The following is a 20,011-nucleotide window of genomic DNA, read 5'->3' as shown; positions in this document are numbered from 1 at the left end:
GCGTCTCCCAGCAAATGAGGAACACTGGTTTTCTTTTGGTGCAACAGAAAGAAGATTTTTCCATTTCTCTTGGGAAGTGTGACATTTCGCCTTTACTTTTCTTGGCAGTCACCATGATGTTTGTTGAACAGCTTGAAAGCTGCACCGAAGGATCTGTTTTTAAAAGAGTTGCTGCAGAATGATTTGGTGTTTATGAATTAGTTTATGAATTGTCACGTCGGCGCAGAGAGACCAGAGGTTCCCCACCTTGGATGGAAGGTGATATACATGTGTCTGCAGCATCAGAGTTTTTATGGCACCAGTGTGACTCGTGTATCCTCCGTTCAACATCACGCTGAATGGGTCCAGGTGGGAGGATAATTAGGAGGCAAATACACAGGAACAAAGATTTCCATGTGACCCAAACAAGAGCCTGGAGATCAGCTCAGAGGCAACACAGCAACTGCATCAATACACGGTCTCGGCAGACAGAGTCTTAACAAGACCAACATGTTGTTGAGGTTTCACAGCAATACTGTGGGGGAATAATAAGTGAGTCAGAGTTTATTTCAGTCCTAAATAACACCTTGTGTTTGTTATCAAATACTTAGGAGACTTCTACAGAACGGTGAAAGACAATGTTGTAAAAAAAAAATTGGGGAGGAAGAGATGAGTATATAAAATTCACAAATTATGAACAGCTCTGTCTGAAAAAGTCACCCTGGCCTTAATGGCTGTTGTGCACATTTCAGGAAACCAACCACAAAGCTGATGTTAAGCATCAACATCTGACCAACAGATACTGCTGGCCTTTTCTCTACGGGTTTGATCTTATGAATTGAGAAGAATATTTCACTCGCATCTGAGGCACGGCCTGGGAATTTATAACTGAGTGACAAAGAGGAAGTCTGACAGACACCACTTACATGTGCAGTTTGGATCCTCCAAGCAGGAAGCAGGCCTGTTGTCCTTGCCAGTACACACGCAACAGGTTTGAGTATTTACTGTTCTGTTTTTGGCAAACAGCACATGTGCAATGAATTAAAGTTTGAGAAAGAGGTATGATGAAGCTGGAAGACGCGAAACACACAAGGTTATCTCTTACCGTTAGCAGTTGCACATGGCCTCATTGTGTTTCACTGTCAATGAAGATTTAAATTATTTTCTTTTTTTTAACAATTGTGACCAGGAATCAGATTCCGGGTCTGCAGTGAGATGTCATCGCACCGAGTCCCCAGGAGGAACTTCGCAGCCATCTTCACCCTGCACTCCTGGCTTCGGGTGAGGCCCTGTGATTGACTGTGTTGTGTCCATCCCTCCATTGCTGCAGCAGATGTACACGCACACCTATTAAACTGGGCACTTAATTTTAGGAGTAGACAAAATGGATGTCATAAAGAATTAATTTAGAGCCTCTGCTGTGCTGAGCCAACTGGTAACATGCAACAGCAAGAAACACCTTCCCCTCAATGACTCATTCCTGCTGAATTCATTACTGTTATTTTTACCCTTTCACCATCTGTGCTTGATGCCACTTGATTAATGGCCAACACCCTGCAGCTCCTCAGGGTCTGTTTCCATGGAACAGATCTATTGCTTCACCAGCACTGATGATATTAATTAACTCTCTAATTTAGCATTCAGCATTTAGCATTTAGCAGTGGTACAAGTTGATTTTGACAATCTCATGTCTACCCCAAACCTGCTATGACAAATGGCTTCAATGACATATTCACAGAGAAAGAGCAGAATGTTTGTCCACGTTGTGAGCAAACTTCAATATTTAGATTCTTTATTGTTGGTTATAATCAGTTTTTGTAGGTGATGTGGGATGTTATGAGAAACACCCCAAAAAGTTTATGTTTATTTTTGACAAAAACCTTAATGAACATGACTTAATCGTTTTCATTGTTACCTCAGCCAAGGAGGTGATGTTTTTGTCTGTGTATGTTTCTTTCTTTCTTTGCATCATTAAGAGAAAAGTACTGAAACAATTTCCATAAACTTTTGTTGGAGGGGCGGGGCATGTGTCAAGGAAGAACCCATTAAACCCAGCACAAGGGGCGGATACATAACTTGTTTCACTTATTGTGAAATGGGGCATGTTTCAACATTTTCATTGATGTATGAGAGAGTGATTCGTGGATCTTAATGAAATATCAATATTTATGTGTGTATATAATTTGGTGCAGATCTAGTGAATTTAATTATGGTTTCACAAAGGGGACTGATGGGCTTTTCCCCCCTTGCTTATCTGGGTTTAGATGAATTAGTTTACTTTGTTGAATATAAGGAATCATTGTTATGTTTTGCTGAGAACTGCTGAAACATTAATAGATTATTGCCGGCCATATTTTCCCTTGTGATTTTCTGCCATGTAATCATGGTGTGAATGGTAGGAGTTAGAAACAGGTATTAAACGGTGATATTGAAGTCTTAAATTTAACTTTGTGAACTCTGCAGATATCCCATACATAAACTGTTTGATTGCTCCCTCGTGGTTTCACAAGTACAGTTTTTGATGATTCGAAAAAAAAACAATGAGAGCGTAACTCTGAGACACCAACTGCAGACCCACATATGGGTTTTATGTGGACATTATGCTGTCCTGCGCCTATAAATTAAGAAACAGGTCCTTGGGATTGTGCCATAACGTTCTACATAAACTGCTTTCTGAACTCTAACAGTGCACCTGTTCTGAGCAGTACTGTGAGAGACTACCCAGCGGGCCAAGACCAAAATCCAGACAATTCAACCAAATCTACTTCTTCTGTTCAAGATCACAGGTCGGCCCAGCCTCACTTTGTCTTCTTTTTGTTTCCCAAGGGATACTTGTCCTGTTATTCGAAAAATTTTATTTTTTTTTATTACAGGAGCTTCCGCCCTATAAGTGTACCTCCATTAAAAGCTGTCCCCGCCTGGCATGATACATCCGGACGGGACAGGAGTGTGACAGAATCTACTCCTTCATCTGAGTGGAGGTACACATGATGTAGACTCACTGGAAATGAATGAGTGGCTTTAAAAACTAACATTTTATATGTGACATTATGTTCACTACAGTCTTTCTCCATCTGTCTTACAATGCATTAAACATGCTGAGGAAAATAATTTAACAGAAATCTGCTCAAATGAGATGAGGCCTCTGCGACTTATGACCTTTATCATTTCTTATTCTCACAATATGGTTAAGCTGGACATGTATTAAATCAAATTAAATCTCTTTGTATGTTTTTCAACAATTCAGAAGCCTATCTATATGTTTGCACTAGTTGTTAAATCCTTACATACGGCCTGGACCTGTAGATTTTACAGCCAAGCTGTGTTTTCTCCCCGCTTATGAATGTGGCCATACATTTGAATTCCTTTGTGAAGTAATGTCTCCAAACTCTATTAGCAACTCAAAGGCGTAGAGTCTCACTCGAGTGCTGCTGCTCAAACCAGCTTTTTAAGAGCGCTGTTAAACGTCCAGTGCGTTACATATGTTTGCTTTTATTTAAGCAGAGATAATGTGGTTTCATACAGAGGCTCTGTACATGTGATACAACGGCCTCTTGTTAAGGTTTTACAATTTTAACTTAAGCTCATGGAACTAGAACATTTAAAACATTTTACTGTAGTCTTGGTCAAAATGATTCCCCCAACATAGACACACACAAAATAACCCCCTTTTTTTGCTGTGATTGTGAGTATTTAAAAGTAATTATTTGAATTGATGCAGATAATATTGCACATTAAATATATCTACATTTCAGGGCCCTTTCTTCCACCGAGCTAACATCATCATCATCATCATCCTCAATTCCGCTGACTGGAGATGAGCAGACTGATGCTGACATCCTGGCCTTTGTCAGAGCCAGACAAAACCTGTTCAAAAGAGCAGGTACACACAAACACACACACAAACACGCACACACATACACATACACACACACAAAGGACAGAATACACACTTTGACAGTTTTATTTTTCAATCAACACTGCCCTCTAGTGGTATGCTGCATTGCACCATGTCATCAAACAACAAGGTTTATATTCGCTGAAATGTCTTATTTTGAGCTTCTGAGACTTGCTTTGAATTAATATCTAATTTAATTAATATTAGATATTTTTTACACTATAATTTACCTGCAAATATAAAAGTTGATAAGTAGAAAGGGATTTCAGTGTATTTACATGTATTTATAGCTCAGTGTCTTTCAAATGAAGAGCTCTCATGAAACACTCTCTCACACACTCTCTTTTTTCCTCCTCTGATCCGTGTGTAGCTGCTTTCTTTGGCACTTACGTAAAGTGGACTTAGTGATCTTGTGGTTTGCCACTAGATATCCAGAAAGACTGAGAGAGAAGTGAGCAGAGACATCGGGCAGAAAAACAATCAGGCTGAGGATTTGCATTTGCCCACTAAGATCTTTCTTTTGCTTTTCTTCCTTTCTTTTCCTCGAAGCAAGGATTTAACTGTCTGGCATCACTTAAATGGACTGTGTTTTGACAGGACAGCCCCTCTCCTTGGTTGTTTGGTTACCCCTGTGTGGTGCTATTCCTCCTATCTAAACAGCCTGTATGTCACCAGTGCATGCTGGGAAGTGTAGGGAGCCTGGCACAAAGAAACAACACGTTCAGAGTGGAGGTTGTTATGTAGGTCATTCTGGACGTTCTTACTCTGAAAATGAAAATTTCTTTGAAATTTTGAGATGAAGAAAACTACACCCATTTGTCATATTTAAATTTTTTAAACGTAAAAAACAGTTTATCTATCAGTCTTGTGTTTTCTTTTCTCTCAGGCTTCCCCCAGCAGTGATATGAGGCCCTGAAGTTATCGTCATTCGTCGGCTTCTGCAACCATCACATCTGTCAGGTGATAAAATGATCCTGGAAATGTGTGCGATACACTTCCTTTAGTGTCGGTGGACAGTGAAGGCTCGAACACACACCACACATCCGGCCTCATCCTCACACACACACCTCCAGACGATGATGCCGTTGGTGTAATGGACAGTGACATAAATCACAGCCTGCGTCGGCCATTTGAGCTGAACAAATGTTGTCTCAAGATATCAGAGGACGGAGCAGACAATAGGAAACCATCTGGCTCCAGTATGTGTTTAAGGATGTAATGAATCACAATGTTCCAAATGGTCGACATGAAGAATATTTCTGTCTGGTTTTATTTCATATGATTAGTCACACTTTTTGTATATATATATTGTTGTATTTAATACATGTACAGTAGTTTAAATGTATGTTCTGATTTGAATGTAAAAAAAATAAACAAATGAAGCTGCTTAATGACAAAGAACCAAAAGAATTGTGAGTTGATATCATGTGTTTTACTTGTGTTTACATAATTGCTCTCTCTATTGAGTATCAGCTGATTGGTCCATCATGTGCGACCAATCTGTGCTCATCATGAAGCTGTTGCCAAGCCACTTAAACTTTTTTGCTTTAGATTGTAATTATACATTTCTCTCATAGATCTTTTCTCTATAGAAACGCTCTTGCAAATGGAAGAAGTCGTATGCTAGTGGATTTTTCTATGGAAGTCTACAGAAAAAGGATTCAAGGAAACTACCTCCTCCAATTATTCCTAACCTGCTTCAGGCTTTAAGTGTATTAGAACGATTAAGTAAAATTATATTTGATAAAACTTGCAGGTATTTTAAATGAACAAGCAAAATCTGTGATCGTGCAATGTTTTCACTGAACTAATCACTCATCCGGGGAGAGAGGGAGGTGGAGCTTTTCACAGCATGCACTGGGCAGATGCAGGGAAACACCCAAGAGAGGACTGTTCAGGTCTAGCTCAAGATACCATATTTGAAATTCAAATTGGGTTTTGAGCATTTCTTTGCATTTAGTATTGATTATTGAGCAACTAACTGAATGATGGTTTAGTGATTCTCACACAATTTATTTTTTTTATTTGATATTTTAGTGTATTGTGTAAATAATATCAGTGAAACTATTGACAGTAAGTCATCACTTGACAACATGGATAATAATTTCCTTCCATCAGACACTAGATGAGTTTCATCCCAGTTTTCTGTGACTGAATGATTATTTTACATCTAAATCTGCCCATCTAGTCCTCCTGCCGCCCATCACCACACCCCCACCCCGACAGAGAGGACCTGTAAACGCAGGAGCAACGTGTTTGCATGACTTTGAGTTGATTTGTTTGACAGATGCCAAGCAGCTGCACAATTTGCATCCAGCCGGAGTTGCCTTGTAGAAAGTGTCTTCTCCAGAGAAGTTGTAATATTTTGTTTCTCAGACTCACACTTTTTTCTGCCTCATTGAGCTGAGGGGGTAGATTGGTCATCCCCTCACTCAATTCTCAGTCTTCCCCATCTGCAAGCCAAAGCGTCATGTCAGTGACTTTCCTTACCAGCCTAAACCAAGTGGCTTAACACAGAGAGCCAGTAACCTCAGAGAGATCAATATAATATCATAAAAACAACAATGTGAACACAATGTTTTCTGCTTCCTGATTTGGTTCACTCTCTAAAAACCCAGTGAAGTCTCTTGGGAGTTGGTAGAAGACAAAACGCAGCTTGAAGAGAGTAAATGTTGGACTCACCTTTCAGCAGGTGCTCAGGAACAAAGCTCCATGGGAACAGTCATGTTGCTTTTTGTAACTGTTGAGTGTGTAAATAAGCGTATGGGAGTGAGTTCATCCATTCATTATGGACTTTGCTCATGTTTGAGAGTCACTTCACCGTATGTTAATTAAGTCAGTGATTGTCAGTGGTGGGATGTAGCAAAGCACATTTAAAGTCAATTTTTTTTGTATATGTACTTTTCTTAAATAGTTTCAAGGTACTTTTATCTCACTACATATATTTGCAAAAATCTTTACTTTCTACTGCAATACAGTTTTATATTTTTTTAAATAATCAATAAAAATATTTTTGTTATCCAATCAGAGTGGGCAGGTAACATTAGACTCCGTCTCCGAAACACCAGAAAGGGATTAATTAATTAAAAGACAATTTATATCAATGACAGGATAGTATAGAATATTATTATACAATTCTATTAAATAATTATTAGTATATTGTATTGTATAATTCAATTATACTGAATTTGATTCAGTAGCATCATCTGCAGCATTCGTATTAATATTCAAAAAGTCTGTATTATTCTTGTATTAAATAAAATATAGATTTACTCTTAATACTTTAGGAATATATAAAACCAAATACTTTTACTCAAGTAGAAAAGTCAATGTCAATGTGGTACTTTTATTTGAGTACATTTTCATTTATTTTTACTTGGGTAAAATGAGTACTTCCTCCATCACTTGTTCTTGCAGATAAATCCTTCAAATGTCTTTTTGTAGAATAATTCTTGACGACACATATATAAAATATCACAGTATGTAGTATAGTGTGTAGCCCCTAATGTGGTTTCTCCTTTCAGACTGTTGCTAACACGCTATCTTGAAGCCTTAGAATCCATTAGGTTTTTATTCTGAGGCTTTGGCAGCTCTTTGGTTTATGGCCCACGATCAAGTAGTGCTCTCCACACCTCTCCATAATGTCCTCTCCTTCCTCTCCACCTGACCATAAATATGCTCGGCTCCTCGCTGTGGTGTAAAAACGTTCGATGAGCGTTCAAGCAGACGTCCTTTTGATGAGAGAGATTGAGTTTTTAGACTTTAAAGTGTTCGTACTTGATTGAACGAATCGTATCCCCTCTCGACATGATCTCAGACCAGTCATCATTCAATTACCTAATTATTATTTATGTGGACGGCAGTGCATCAGGAACCTTATCATTTGTGGCTGACCTACGTTTTCCTCAAGTTTTAAGATTCAGCAGAAGCGTTCGCTCAACCATCCGCGGTGCAGGTAAAACATTAACTTTTGTTCTGCTGACAAGATGCTGCCACCGCTTCCTTATTAGTGCAAACAGTTGAAAGTGTGTGTTTGTGTGTGTCCAGATGTCGCACTAATGGTGGAGAGGAGCTTGATCGTTGCCCAAGCAACCCGTAAATCAATGGCTGGCATCTATGGCGCTCTGGCCAATCAGAGTCGGAGCAATCTGGGGAGATTTTTAACCTACCAAGTTGGAGCTGTCACCCCGACATACCGCTTTACCCAACATCCAACTTTTTCCTGATGCTGCTGTGTTTTCAACGACACATTTCAAATTTTGGTCTAATTTTGGACATTTTCCTGTTTCTTTGGTTTGGAAAAGAATGGCTCGGTCTCCAGTGCTCTCTCTTCTCTGAGTGTGAACGTCAGCAGCCTCTGGTGCTGGTGGGGCTTTGGGAGGTTGATGGCGAGGTTCCAGTTGGCCCACGTCAAAGTGAGCTGGACGGGGCTTTTGGCCCTGGCCCACCTCACCTACCTGCTGGTCGGGGCCACCATCTTCCAGATTCTGGAGCGAGAGGCTGAGAGCAACAACCGCAACCACTTCCAGCTGGAGAAGCTGCACTTCTTGGCCAATTACACGTGTCTGGACGGACCGGCCCTGGAGAAGTTTGTTCAGGTTTAACACCAGTTTCCTCTTCCATGTTTGATAATACCAGTTTTATCAGTGATGGTCTGCAGAAGGCCCCTCATGTTACATGTGTGTACATATACATATAGGATTTAAATCACTGAGTAAACTGATGGAAAGAGCTCATCAATACTGAGAAATTGAAAGATCAATTTTATGATATAGCAATAAAAGATATGACCGTAGTCTGGCCTAATAGATCAATAATAAGTTTGTGATGATCCATTGACGTCCTTTATTATATCAATATAAAGTTTGACCTACAATATTTGTGTGGGAATATGTGTGTGTTTTTTGTGATTGTGTGTGTGTGTGTGTGTGTGTGTGTGTGTGTGTGGTCCAGGTATTACTAATGTTGTGGGGATGCAAATGATTTTATTATGGGGTGTTGTCTTCCTTATGAAAAAAAGCTCCCATAGTGTAAATGATTACATTGTGTCCAGGAAATCAATGCAAGTTAATATAATGTGTAATCTGTGTGCGCGTGCGTGTGTGTATGTGTGTGTATGCGTATGCAGGTGATTTTGGATGCCTGGGAAAAAGGAGTGAATCCTTCTGGCAACTCTACAAACCCCAGTAACTGGGATTTCAGCAGCTCCTTCTTTTTTGCAGGCACCGTAGTCACAACTATAGGTGAGCGTGTTAAAATATATTATTAATATTGCATGTTTGATTCTGGTTGTTGATGCTAAACGCATCATCATCATCATCCACATCATCATCCACATCATCATCATCATCATCATCATCATCATCTTCATCATCATCATGTACTTCACAGGATATGGTAACCTCTCCCCCAGCACCGTGTCCGGTCAGGTGTTCTGCGTGTTTTACGCGCTCTGTGGCATTCCGCTGAATCTGGCCTTCCTCAAGCAGATGGGGAAGTGTCTCACCATCCACCTGGGTCGACTGAAGAGGGCGATGGTCTCAGTTGTTCCACACAAGGTAACGATGGGGGTCCACTGACATCGCTGCAGCAAACACTATGAAGGAGACGTTTTTTCTGGGGGGCTTTTGGGATGGCAGTTTCAATTATAAAGCACATTTCATACACAGAGGTAGATTCAATGTAATGTACAATGACAACACACAGATCAACTTAAAATAAAAACATTCATAATCTGAAAGCACAGTTTTAAACAATTTTCAAGGCAAAAATAAAAGATGTTTGAAAGAGCAGAATTAAAGAGATTAAAAGATATTATGAATAAAAAATTGTTTTAATCTGTATATAACCATACATTGAAGATGAAAAGTAATACAACAAAGTAGATATAACTGTGTAAAATAATAAAATACAATAAGATACAATGATGGTACTTAATAAAGATTCCAACCTGATTAAAAACCGCAAAAACGTTGATCTCTGGAGACAGACAAACTTGTTTATTAGTGATGCCTGTTGACATCCATGTTTTCCCCCATTCTTCTCATTAGCCTCATGCTCTTGTTTTAGTTTTGGTCCATTTCTGTTGTCTCTTTTGTTGTCATTGCTACAACCTGTCATAAGGTCATATTTAGTTTTGTCTCACTTGTAAAAAGCTGCGAGTTAATAAAAACTGTTAAATAGTCATGTACAATTTGTAACGCCTGTGAATGTGACTGTAACACCCCCCCCCCCTCAGCAAACAGTAGAGGCTCTAGCAGTGAGTTTCTTCTTCATCAGTGGCAGCCTGCTTTTTCTGGTCATCCCTCCCCTGCTCTTCAGTTATGTGGAAGGCTGGACGTTCGGCGAAGGTTTCTATTTCACCTTCATTACCCTCAGCACCATCGGTTTTGGAGATTATGTGGTGGGTGAGTGGAGAGAGCAAACACGCACTAATGCTGCGGAAGGATCCCAGAGGTCACTGCTGTTACAATAAAATACTGTTTCTTTTCTTCCTTTTAGCTTTGACACAATCAGTATTTTGTAGTTCAACACATCAGATGTCCGGTGGACTCTGTAATCCATGTGTTTTCAGGACTTGACATGTCTTCTCTCGCAGGGACTGACCCGGGTAAGGAGTACATCTCTCTCTACCGGAGCCTTGCAGGTATATGGATCATTTTTGCGTTGGCGTGGCTCGCTCTCATCCTCAACATGGGATCCAGAGTGATGGAGCATGTGGTCGTCATGACTCACCCGGGCTTTAAGAAACAACAGGAGGAGGAGGAGGAGGACGCGTCGTCCTGCAAACTAGAGGACACGTCAAAGATCTAACTATGGACTTCACAGTAGACTGTAATATTAACACTAGGTAGACCATATTTTGTATGATTGTGTTTACTGTACATATTGTGATAAGAAAACTGGTGTCGCATCATCTAATATATTAGCAAAACTGTTGTAAATTTGTGTTTCCATATTTATTCCTTCCTATACATACTTTGCTTCATGTTTCACCTGACAATGATTGTTTTGATGTATTTACCTGATGCATTAGGCTCATAAATACATGAAAGGTTTTTGTTTGACAGTTCTACCTCAGTTACACCAGAGTCAGTACAGAAGATCAGGACCTGAATTTATTTCTGGAGATGAAACTTGAAGACATTTCACCACAATGTGGCCAGAGACATGTTCATTCACCTAAACTGAACTGATACTATGAAAGAAATATAACGTATTTCATTCTGCAAATACATGATTTTCATTTCTTCTAAATGTGAAAACTGTTTTCGATAGCAATTAACTTTTCAAATTAAAATAAACTGGATATATTTATGATGCATAAATAAAGGAGTTTATAACAGAGAAGCGACTGAAGTGAAATTGTGCGGTTTTTGGATAATAAATATCAGGGAAAACATTAAGTACAATAAGGTTAAGTAAACACAGTGATTAGAAACAAGTGTCATGAGGAATAACACTAGTGATGACCACTGATACTCTGTGTGTGTTCACCTCTATTTTTACACGGCAATTGTCAAGATTATGAGCCGTCATCAGAGACCTCTGTGTTTTAAAACTTAAGTCATGAGAAACCTGACAAATATATTTTTTGTATTCATAAATTGAATAAAAGTGAAGGATTCTTACATTTATCTTTCTGAAAATGTACCAATGAAGTACTTTAACAAGTGCAGACGCAGAGTAAAAGTCATTCAAGAAAATCTATGAATATTCCTCCTGTTTTTTACATTATTTTACATACCATTGCATTAGAAATTTACATAAAATTTACATTTTAAAATTATAAATAACTGCTGAACTTTACCATGTTGTTCTTTATCACGTGTGTTTAATGTATTATATCCAACTCTATTTTTAGATTAAAATCATCTGACACCGTGCAAGTGTGCACACATGTTTTGTGTGTGTGCGTGTGTGCTGATGGTAAACTCCAGTGCATTGAGCACAGTGTTATCTTAAACAAACTCATTCATCACTAGAGAGCACGCTTGACTGATCTCTGAACAGCAGCCAGTAAGGAAAGACATCTTTTTGTATGTTTAACAAAACTGACCTAAACAAGAACGAAACACAAGTGTGACTGAAAGTGAAATGATATCTCACTACAGACTATAATGAGGAAACTCTTTGGTTTGTGGACTCGAGAGTAGTTTTTGTTTTTGTTTTTGTTTTTCAAGATCGTTCAGTGGCTAATAAATCCACATACAAATGACTGAATCTGGTTTATAGAGATGAGGCGCCTGTCGTGAACTCAAATTATGCTTCATTTTGTACAGAAACTCGAGAAAACTGACCTCACCCTTAGTCCTTACCTCTGCTGGCGTCTCTCCCTCTGCTTATTTTCCCACCAGATTTGCATGCCAGGCCTCTGCACTGGTTAAAACAGTAGCGTAGGTGGAGTTTCATTTGCCTGCAATTCACTGAAAGACAAGAAGCCGAGCAGGTAAAAGACAGAGCCCTCTCTGAGACACTGAGTTCCAGTCTGGTGTCTAGAGTTCTAAGTGGGAGCCATGATGAGACTACCGGAAGTGTGTTTGTCCCGCTGCCCCTCCATCCTCTTGCTTGGGCTGCTGTACGTGACCTACGTGCTGATCGGAGGGGTGGTTTTCTGGAAGTTGGAGGGAGGCCTCGGGCAGAAGGACTTGGGGCATCTACTGCAAAGCAAAGAGAGGCTACTCGTGACATACACGTGTCTGAACCAAGAAGGCCTGGAGGCAGTGGCTCAGGTGAGGCCCATTGGAGGAAAGGGTTCCATGATCGATTAGCACAGGCAACTGAGTCACAGATTTCACCGCGTTACACTTTTCTTATGCCACGGACAATCAAATATGCAAATGGGGGGGAAGTGTATCACAGTAGCACTAATGGATTTACTGAGACACTGTTTCTAAAGCATTATGAAGAAACAAAATATCCAAATCAAATGTAACGAACAAATCAGAGCTGCCTCTTCATTTCACATTTTTTGAAGTGCTTTAAATTTATTTTGCGTGACTATTTGTCTGTATGTTTTATTCTTAATTCATCCAACGAGGCAGCGAATCAGGAGATTGGTGTCCATCTATTGGGCCACACTGAGAAAAACAAAAGAGTGTTGTTTGAAAGCTTGTGTTTATGTAGCATCTTCATCCATGCAAATATCAGCCTCCTCATCCTTCCACTGATGCTTAGTCTGCTTTGCGTATGTGTCTTGTCCTGCAGTCGTCTCCTTGGAAACCGCTGAGTTGTTTTAAAATGTCCACAATGATTTAATGGCCTCAAGGTCTCCAAATAAAACTTGAAAACAAGGAAGATAAAGGGACATAACTGAGAGTCTGACCCACGTCTATGAAAACTGACATTGTTTCATTTAAGTTGGAGCTCTACTTTCGCTCAGTTTGTAATTGTTTTTTGCTTTTCAGGTTGTTCAAGATGCATCGAAGGTGGGCCTGAGTCTGAGAGGAAACTACACCACAGACGGCTTCTGGAAATTCACCAGCTCAGCTGTGTTCGCTGCAACTGTGGTCACAACCATAGGTGAGGAGACGACAGAGTTTTACTCATGTTTCCTGACAGATTTCCAACAGGACTGGTCATGTAACACAAACACTGGGTTTGAAAATGTCAGGCTTTAACAAAGAACAGTTTTACTCTTATGCTGAATTAACTTAAACAGGATTTTTATATTGTTAAAACCAATTTTAAATTCCAATTACATTAGATATAGTTTTCCTCTCAGCATGACTAAGCCTCTGATTTAACCTAAGATGGGACATTAGGGAAGGGACGTGAGACAAGATGAGAAAAATTGTAGGTACCAAATTTAGAAAAATGTAATTTGGTCCTGAAAATGAATTCGTACAAAGATGATAAAATCCTTCAAAAGGTATGACGTATAAATAGATACATTTTATTGAGATAAAATGTACCTATTTATACCTGTTCCTATTTATACCTGTTCCTGACTAGTAAAAAAAAAAGGCAATATCATTTTAAAGCTCAGCTGGTGTTTTATTCAATACTTGCAATCTGTTTAAAAAGTCTTAGTGGTTTAGTGTGTAAGATTTGGTGTCATCTAGTGGTGAAGGTTCATGTTGCAGATGAATACCCCCTCACCTCACCCTCCGCTTCCAAACATGAAAGAGAAACTGTGGTAGTCTTCAGAAAACATGGCGGCCTCCTTAGAGAGGACCTGTTCCTGATGTTAATTTAAATTATTTAAATATAAAGGGCCAATTCCAGGGTTAGGAAAACAACAATTTGTACAATTTAGATTAAACACACTAGTGAAAACATCCATCAGTAGGATTATTTTATATTGAATTTCTGCCAAAAGATCCAATTCAGCCTAATCTTACACACTCGACCTTTAACAGGGCTGTACTCTATGATGTGCGTATCCACCCTCCTCTTCAGTGGTCCCCTCTTCCTCTGCTAACACCTCAGGGACACAAGACACTAACAGATTACAGTTTGGCAGGTTATGGGAACATGAGTCCCAGATCTACGGCCGGACAGATCTTCTGTGTGTTCTTCGCACTGTTTGGAATCCCGCTCAACTTGGTGGTGCTCAACAGGGTGGGCAAGTACATGCTGGTTATAGAGAGGAACATTTCTGACTTCCTGGAGGGGAAGACAAGGCGAAGGGTGAGGACATTCTTTATCATCTCATCTCATATCTGAGTTAATGGAGGCCCTGAGAGGCCAGTGATTTTTTTTGTTTTAACTCTGGATTATTAGTGTTGGTTGCTGTAATGCTCATTTCAGCCACTAGAGGGTGAACTGCTAAAAAAAATCCTCTTTACCAGATATAATAAATGAAAAAACAACTGAAAAACAATATATTTGTTAAGTAGAAAATAGATAATTTGGAGCCCTTCTTCTGGATGGAAATACCATTCATCCACAGAAACCTGCTCATAATATGGATTCTTTAGACAAAGAACTTATGGTAGAAAGCGTTCATTAAATTAAATTCATGGCCAAAATAAATAATCATACTATTTTTATGTATTATTATTATTTGTATCACTATAATTATCATTATTGTCAAACTTTTTAAATTTTACAGCACTTTTAACATCCTTCTAAGAAGTTTGACGCAAAACTTAGAGAAAGTCAGTTACATATCATCAGTGTTGTGCAAGTTCACACCTCTCATGAACTAGTTCAAAGTTCAGTTCATACAAGTAAACATGAATAGTTCATGTTCATAGTTCCCCATTTAAATTCTGAACTAGTTCATAGTTCATATCATAGTTTTAAGGTGGAAAGTGAGAATGAAAGACTTAACTTGTTAAAGAAAACCTTATCCATCACTACCCCTTGCCTTTACTGTCGGAATGTTTATCAGACAGTGTGAAAAAACCCTCTCTGCTTTCACATGGCATCTGTATATGAGACCGAGCTGTTGTGTTGCAGGTATGGCCTGCCCCTTTAAGGAAAGTTTGCAGTGTGTGACGTAGTGCAGCTGGGTATTGTGGGAAAATACGCTATAAGTGTGTTTATTAGGAGATGTGACGGACAACCTAGAGGTGATACGAGTGTTGCTCCTGCTGTATATCCGAGAAATGAAGTGGCCACATTCCAAGTAAAGAAATATCTCCTCCTCCTTATTCACGGAGCGGTCCGGACGGCTGGTTACCGGCCAGACAGCGAGCCAAGATAACCAGTGAAAGGGGCGGCTCCTGGTACAGGCGACACAGGAGACTGACGTGACACATGCAATGTAAAACAATACATTAACGTCACACCATCATCCTCTAACCCCGGGACGCACCGGCAGTAGAAACGCTGTGAAAAGCGGTCCGCCTCCTTTCCTCGCCCATTTTACATTTTACGAACCAAGTGGGGGCTGTTCGCACCGGCAGCGTAGTGCCGGGAAGAACCAGGAAGCGCTGCGACCACACACACAGGCACATTATAAAAAAAATTATATAAAATTAGATATAAAACAATTTTAATAAAAATGTAATTAAATTAAATTGAAATATATTTATATATATATAAAATTAAATATAAAAAAATTATTAAAATTTAAATTAAATTTAAAAAAAAACTGCGCCTGCTCATCCTGCGCAGAAGCCCATTGCGCACATCCTGCGCAGTAACCCACTGCAAGACGCTCTACCAACTAGGCCACACCGCCTGATGATTGCTGAGAAGAACTAAACACACTCAGAAGGTGGCCTAATTATGTGTGTGTGTCCGTGTCATGTTATGCTGCCTTTGATAAACACTTCACAGAAAATATTTTAAACTTTACTACATATATTTGACAGCCTTACTTAAAAGTTACTTTTATATTTTTGCCCTATAGATACTGGATGATTGTAAGAGAATAACCCAGTACGTTTTCAAATCTTGTCTTTGAACGCCTTACAAGAATCACAGTCTGCTGTGATGTCCTGAGGCTGCCCCCTGCTGGCTGCTGTGTTCCTCTGCTGCTATAGCTTGGTTTGTGCAGCTTGTGATTAACCAAAGTTGTCCATAAAAGAAAATCTTTAATATCCTTCAAGGGCAATTTGATGTACAACCAGCAATCAGTGCACGACAAAAATAAACAAATATAAACAATGTCAATAAAACACAATATAAAAACCCTATAGACTTAAGTAGCAGGGGAAAATTAGCTTTTAATAAATTAATTGATAAGTTGACCAACAGAAAATTACCCGTCAACTATTTAGATGTTCTTGAAACATTTCATTCTACTTTTAATTTCCTGTTTTGATTCTAATAATTATTAATGTTGGTGACATTTCCTTGATAAATGGGTGGAGGTTTTAGTTCCTCTGCTAAGGAGGTTATGTTTTCATCTCTGATTTGTCAGTAAACAGGTTTATGTAATAAAGTACTGGACCCATAACCACACAACTAGTTAGAAGGAAGCTGCATGGATCAGAGATGAACCTATACGGCTCTGTTCAGCTCTAATGAGTGCCAGTCTAGTGAATGAATCTGGAATATTCTCTCAAAAAACATTTCCCCAGCCCCATAGGGTTTGTAGTGTGAAGCTAGTGAGGTGTTTTATAAAGATGTGATCGAAAACGAGGGGAACAAGTGAATCCACTTTATTTCAGCATGAACAGTTCCTCATAGAAGCATGCTGCATACAAAGAGATATATGAAAACCTACTAATCTTGGCAGCATAGTAGGGACATTATAGAACGGGTTAGAGTCAAAAATGAATAAAAAAAAGATTAAATTAACAGGTGCACAATTCAGAAAGCACTGCAAAGTAGAGGAGGAGAAGAAAGAACAATGTAGAGGTAAGAATCACCCCGATTGTGGACATCATTCAAGTTTATTTGTGGCGACATGACATGACATGCTATCAGTACAGGAATCTTTTGATATATTTTTATTGTTTTTTTATAGCTTACAAATTTGTCTGCCTGTGTGTGCATCTGTTTGCAGTTCAAAAGTTCTTGGGGATGCATGACAGCTTGCGTGTGTATGTTGGGGGGGCGCCAATTTTAAATCTCGCCCAGGGCGCCAACATTGCCAGGGCTGGCCCAGACCAGTGAGCTGAGCTCCCAACTACGGTTCAGAGCCGAGACACTCGCCAGAGAAGAAAACACTTGGAAAAGGTTGCTTGTTCGGTCTGCATATGTGTGCCATGAGTGATGGGTAACGTAGTGCGAAGTCGAGTTAGTTGGTTTCGGTTAGGCTAAATCGCGGACATTTTACGGGCACTAAGCAACGACATGGTGAAAGCTTTCGATTTAGACAGCGTCTCTCCTGAGGAGAAAGTATTGAAATGTCCAAAGCTTTAGTGAACAGGTAGGGGTGGGGCACGTGACAATTCTAGGCCAATGGCTGTAGGGTTTTGTGGGATGGCAGGCTCTCATTGGCTGATGAGTTGGCATATCAAGGGTGAATGAGGAAGGGGAGTGAAGAATACAGTGGTGGATGATAGGAGTGTCGGAGTTTCGAACAAGAAGTGTGTTGTGTTCGCTGGACTTTAATAAAGTTACACATAAAGAGAGAAGTTTCCTGTCGTCTGTACGCGAGGACGCTACAATATGAACGTGTTCACCGTTCAAATTCATTATTTGTCATTGAGTTGCGTTCAGTTCATCGTTCTCATAAAGGTGAACGTGTTCAATGAACGCGTTCTTTTGCGTTCGTTCATGCACAACACTGCATATCATATGTTTGTGGCCAAAAGGAGTATTACAACAACAAACACTTAACACATAACTCTACTACGCGTTTTGGCAGGTTTCACATTATCATGGATTAATATGAATAATAATAATTAAAACTTGAAGAGTTTGGAAAGAGAAACTGCGGTTTCCCTGCTGAAGCCTCCGTAATGAAGGCTTATGAGCACTCTAGAAGAATTTGTCTTAATGACTGTCCCCACTGCTCCCTTCAACCACTCACTGCAGACGTGCACCCGCTTCTTCGTCCACCTGGTGTCCTTCTTGTCTGGAGCAGCACTCTTCTTCATCATGCCCATGCTCGTGTTCCAACAGTACGAGGGCTGGACCTACGCCCAGGCCATCTACTACTGCTTCATCACCCTCAGCACCATCGGCTTTGGAGACTTCGTGGCAGGTAGGATTAAAACACTGATCTGATCTGAGTGTTAAGACCATATGTCAATGCAGCTGTAATAAATGATGCTCTCTCTCTCTCTCACAGACAGTAATCCAGACAAAGCATTCCCGGAATGGTACAGCGTCCTCATGGCCTCGTGGATCTTCTTCGGCCTGGCCTGGCTCGCCCTGCTCATCAACCACTCAATCGACATCCTGGAGCGCCTCAACACCCACTTCAAGCAGCGGTGGGTTGGGCAGCGGCCGGAGGAAGAGCCCGGCAGCGCAGAGCCTGAAACCCCGGAAACTCAGGTGGAGGAGGAAGACGAGATCCAGAAGCCTCCAATACCTCAGTAATCAAGGGTGAAACAAATGCTGACTCATTTTTGTTGAGTCATGCAGTTTAATCTCGTAGCACTTCCCAAAGTGACTCTTGGTAATCCAACTGTTTTTAGTTTTTTTGAATCCTTGAGATTAGTCACATGTCTGTGGGTCAGTTATCTGTGTCAGTCTGTCTGTTGCTCTTTGCCCTCTCAGTGAGTTTCTGCCGTTCATTGACTGCAAAGCCATATAGCAGTGGTATTTAGCAGCCGATATCTGAGCAATAGAAGTGGATGTTAATACCAGACATTTGCAATCCAAATCACAGGCAATTACAAACACATGTAAATAGTGTGAACTGTTTTTCATGTTAGAGGGGGTCTTTTGTGATTGTACTCCACATGCACACTGTATGTCCTCGTACATGCTTGGAAGGGGAGCCTTAGTAAGGGGTTTTAGGTTTTCAAGTAAAAGTTTTCAAGTTTTAAGAGAAAGGGGGTTTTAAGGTGATTGCAATATGCCACTTTACCGCTAGGTGCCACTCAATTCAGCAGAGTTGGTCCTTTTAGTGGTGTATCAACACTAGCTGTTAACAATTAATATTGTAAAAATTACGAAGTACATCTGTGAATCAGATAAACTTTTACTCAAACTGAAAAACATCCAAGCAGACCAGAGTAAGCCATGTAATTAGATTACTGTTTTTATATCTGACTTATTAGTTTAGGTAACACATATTAAAGCACTTGTTATTTTGTTCATCTTTTTGTTTTTTTATTTGTCTCTTATCATTTTAGTTCATCATAACTGATTAATTTGTGCTGAAAGTAGCTTTATGTCCACTAGATGGCGCAACGGCATCAGCACTGACGAAAATAACATTTCAAACTAGTCGCAAAGCAGTATGCTCACGGTGTATTACACAGTGATGTAACCATAGAAACACATCCTCACAGGAAATATACCTTATACATATAATATGATATAAACTTTATTTGTCAATTTTCTTTTAATGCAATTTCTTGAACTTTTGAGCTCATTGAATGGTTTTCAGTCTTTCTTTCCTTGTGTATTTGTATGAACTTTTTTACTACTTTGACCATGACCAACACTAGAATCGCACACATGCTGCAGAAGTCCTCAGGGCTGTGAACAACTCCTGAGGATCATATATCAGAGAGAAAGTCGGACGAGGCCGTGGAGGAGTGAATGACAAAGACAGACGGCGAGCAGCAGGGACAAGAGAATGGAAAAATGATAAACTGCTGGAACAACTGATGG

General features: G+C 39.8%; 3 protein-coding genes across 3 annotated transcripts in view; all 3 read left to right on the top strand.

Moving 5' to 3' along the window:
- The window catches only part of kif6 (kinesin family member 6), a 53,690-nt gene extending 48,424 nt beyond the window's left edge, over nt 1-5,266 (top strand). Inside the window, exons 19-23 of the mRNA XM_062396588.1 lie at nt 1,169-1,260; nt 2,667-2,765; nt 2,853-2,960; nt 3,735-3,862; nt 4,764-5,266. Of these exons, the coding sequence (XP_062252572.1) occupies nt 1,169-1,260; nt 2,667-2,765; nt 2,853-2,960; nt 3,735-3,862; nt 4,764-4,780 (444 nt within the window). The 3' untranslated portion in view covers nt 4,781-5,266. The remainder of the gene's footprint in view (nt 1-1,168; nt 1,261-2,666; nt 2,766-2,852; nt 2,961-3,734; nt 3,863-4,763) is intronic.
- Nucleotides 5,267-8,095: 2,829 nt separating this feature from the next.
- LOC133962117 (potassium channel subfamily K member 16-like) lies at nt 8,096-11,449 on the top strand. Its single transcript, XM_062397572.1, has 5 exons — nt 8,096-8,475; nt 9,006-9,120; nt 9,269-9,435; nt 10,116-10,284; nt 10,476-11,449. The coding sequence occupies exons 1-5, from the start codon at nt 8,263-8,265 to the stop codon at nt 10,688-10,690; spliced, it is 879 nt and encodes a 292-aa protein (XP_062253556.1). The 5' UTR covers nt 8,096-8,262; the 3' UTR covers nt 10,691-11,449.
- A 935-nt stretch (nt 11,450-12,384) lies between these two features.
- Nucleotides 12,385-19,397, top strand: kcnk17 (potassium channel, subfamily K, member 17). The gene is made up of 5 exons (XM_062397573.1): nt 12,385-12,609; nt 13,285-13,399; nt 14,343-14,509; nt 18,260-18,428; nt 18,516-19,397. The coding sequence occupies exons 1-5, from the start codon at nt 12,394-12,396 to the stop codon at nt 18,764-18,766; spliced, it is 918 nt and encodes a 305-aa protein (XP_062253557.1). The 5' UTR covers nt 12,385-12,393; the 3' UTR covers nt 18,767-19,397.
- Nucleotides 19,398-20,011: the final 614 nt, after the last annotated feature.

Source organism: Platichthys flesus, chromosome 10 (assembly GCF_949316205.1).
Source record: "Platichthys flesus chromosome 10, fPlaFle2.1, whole genome shotgun sequence".
NCBI lineage: Eukaryota > Metazoa > Chordata > Actinopteri > Pleuronectiformes > Pleuronectidae > Platichthys > Platichthys flesus.
Note: the sequence above shows the minus strand (reverse complement) of the source record. Positions and strands in the feature narration are given on the sequence as shown.

Excerpts from the sequence above, each read along its gene's own strand:
- LOC133962117 (XM_062397572.1), top strand. The coding sequence starts at position 8,263 with ATGGCGAGGTTCCAGTTGGCCCACGTCAAAGTGAGCTGGACGGGGCTT. Across the intron at positions 8,476-9,005 it reads CCCTGGAGAAGTTTGTTCAG|GTGATTTTGGATGCCTGGGA; the intron begins GTTTAACACCAG and ends ATGCGTATGCAG. Across the intron at positions 10,285-10,475 it reads TTTTGGAGATTATGTGGTGG|GGACTGACCCGGGTAAGGAG; the intron begins GTGAGTGGAGAG and ends CTTCTCTCGCAG.
- kcnk17 (XM_062397573.1), top strand. The coding sequence starts at position 12,394 with ATGATGAGACTACCGGAAGTGTGTTTGTCCCGCTGCCCCTCCATCCTC. Across the intron at positions 12,610-13,284 it reads GCCTGGAGGCAGTGGCTCAG|GTTGTTCAAGATGCATCGAA; the intron begins GTGAGGCCCATT and ends TTTGCTTTTCAG. Across the intron at positions 13,400-14,342 it reads AACTGTGGTCACAACCATAG|GTTATGGGAACATGAGTCCC; the intron begins GTGAGGAGACGA and ends ACAGTTTGGCAG.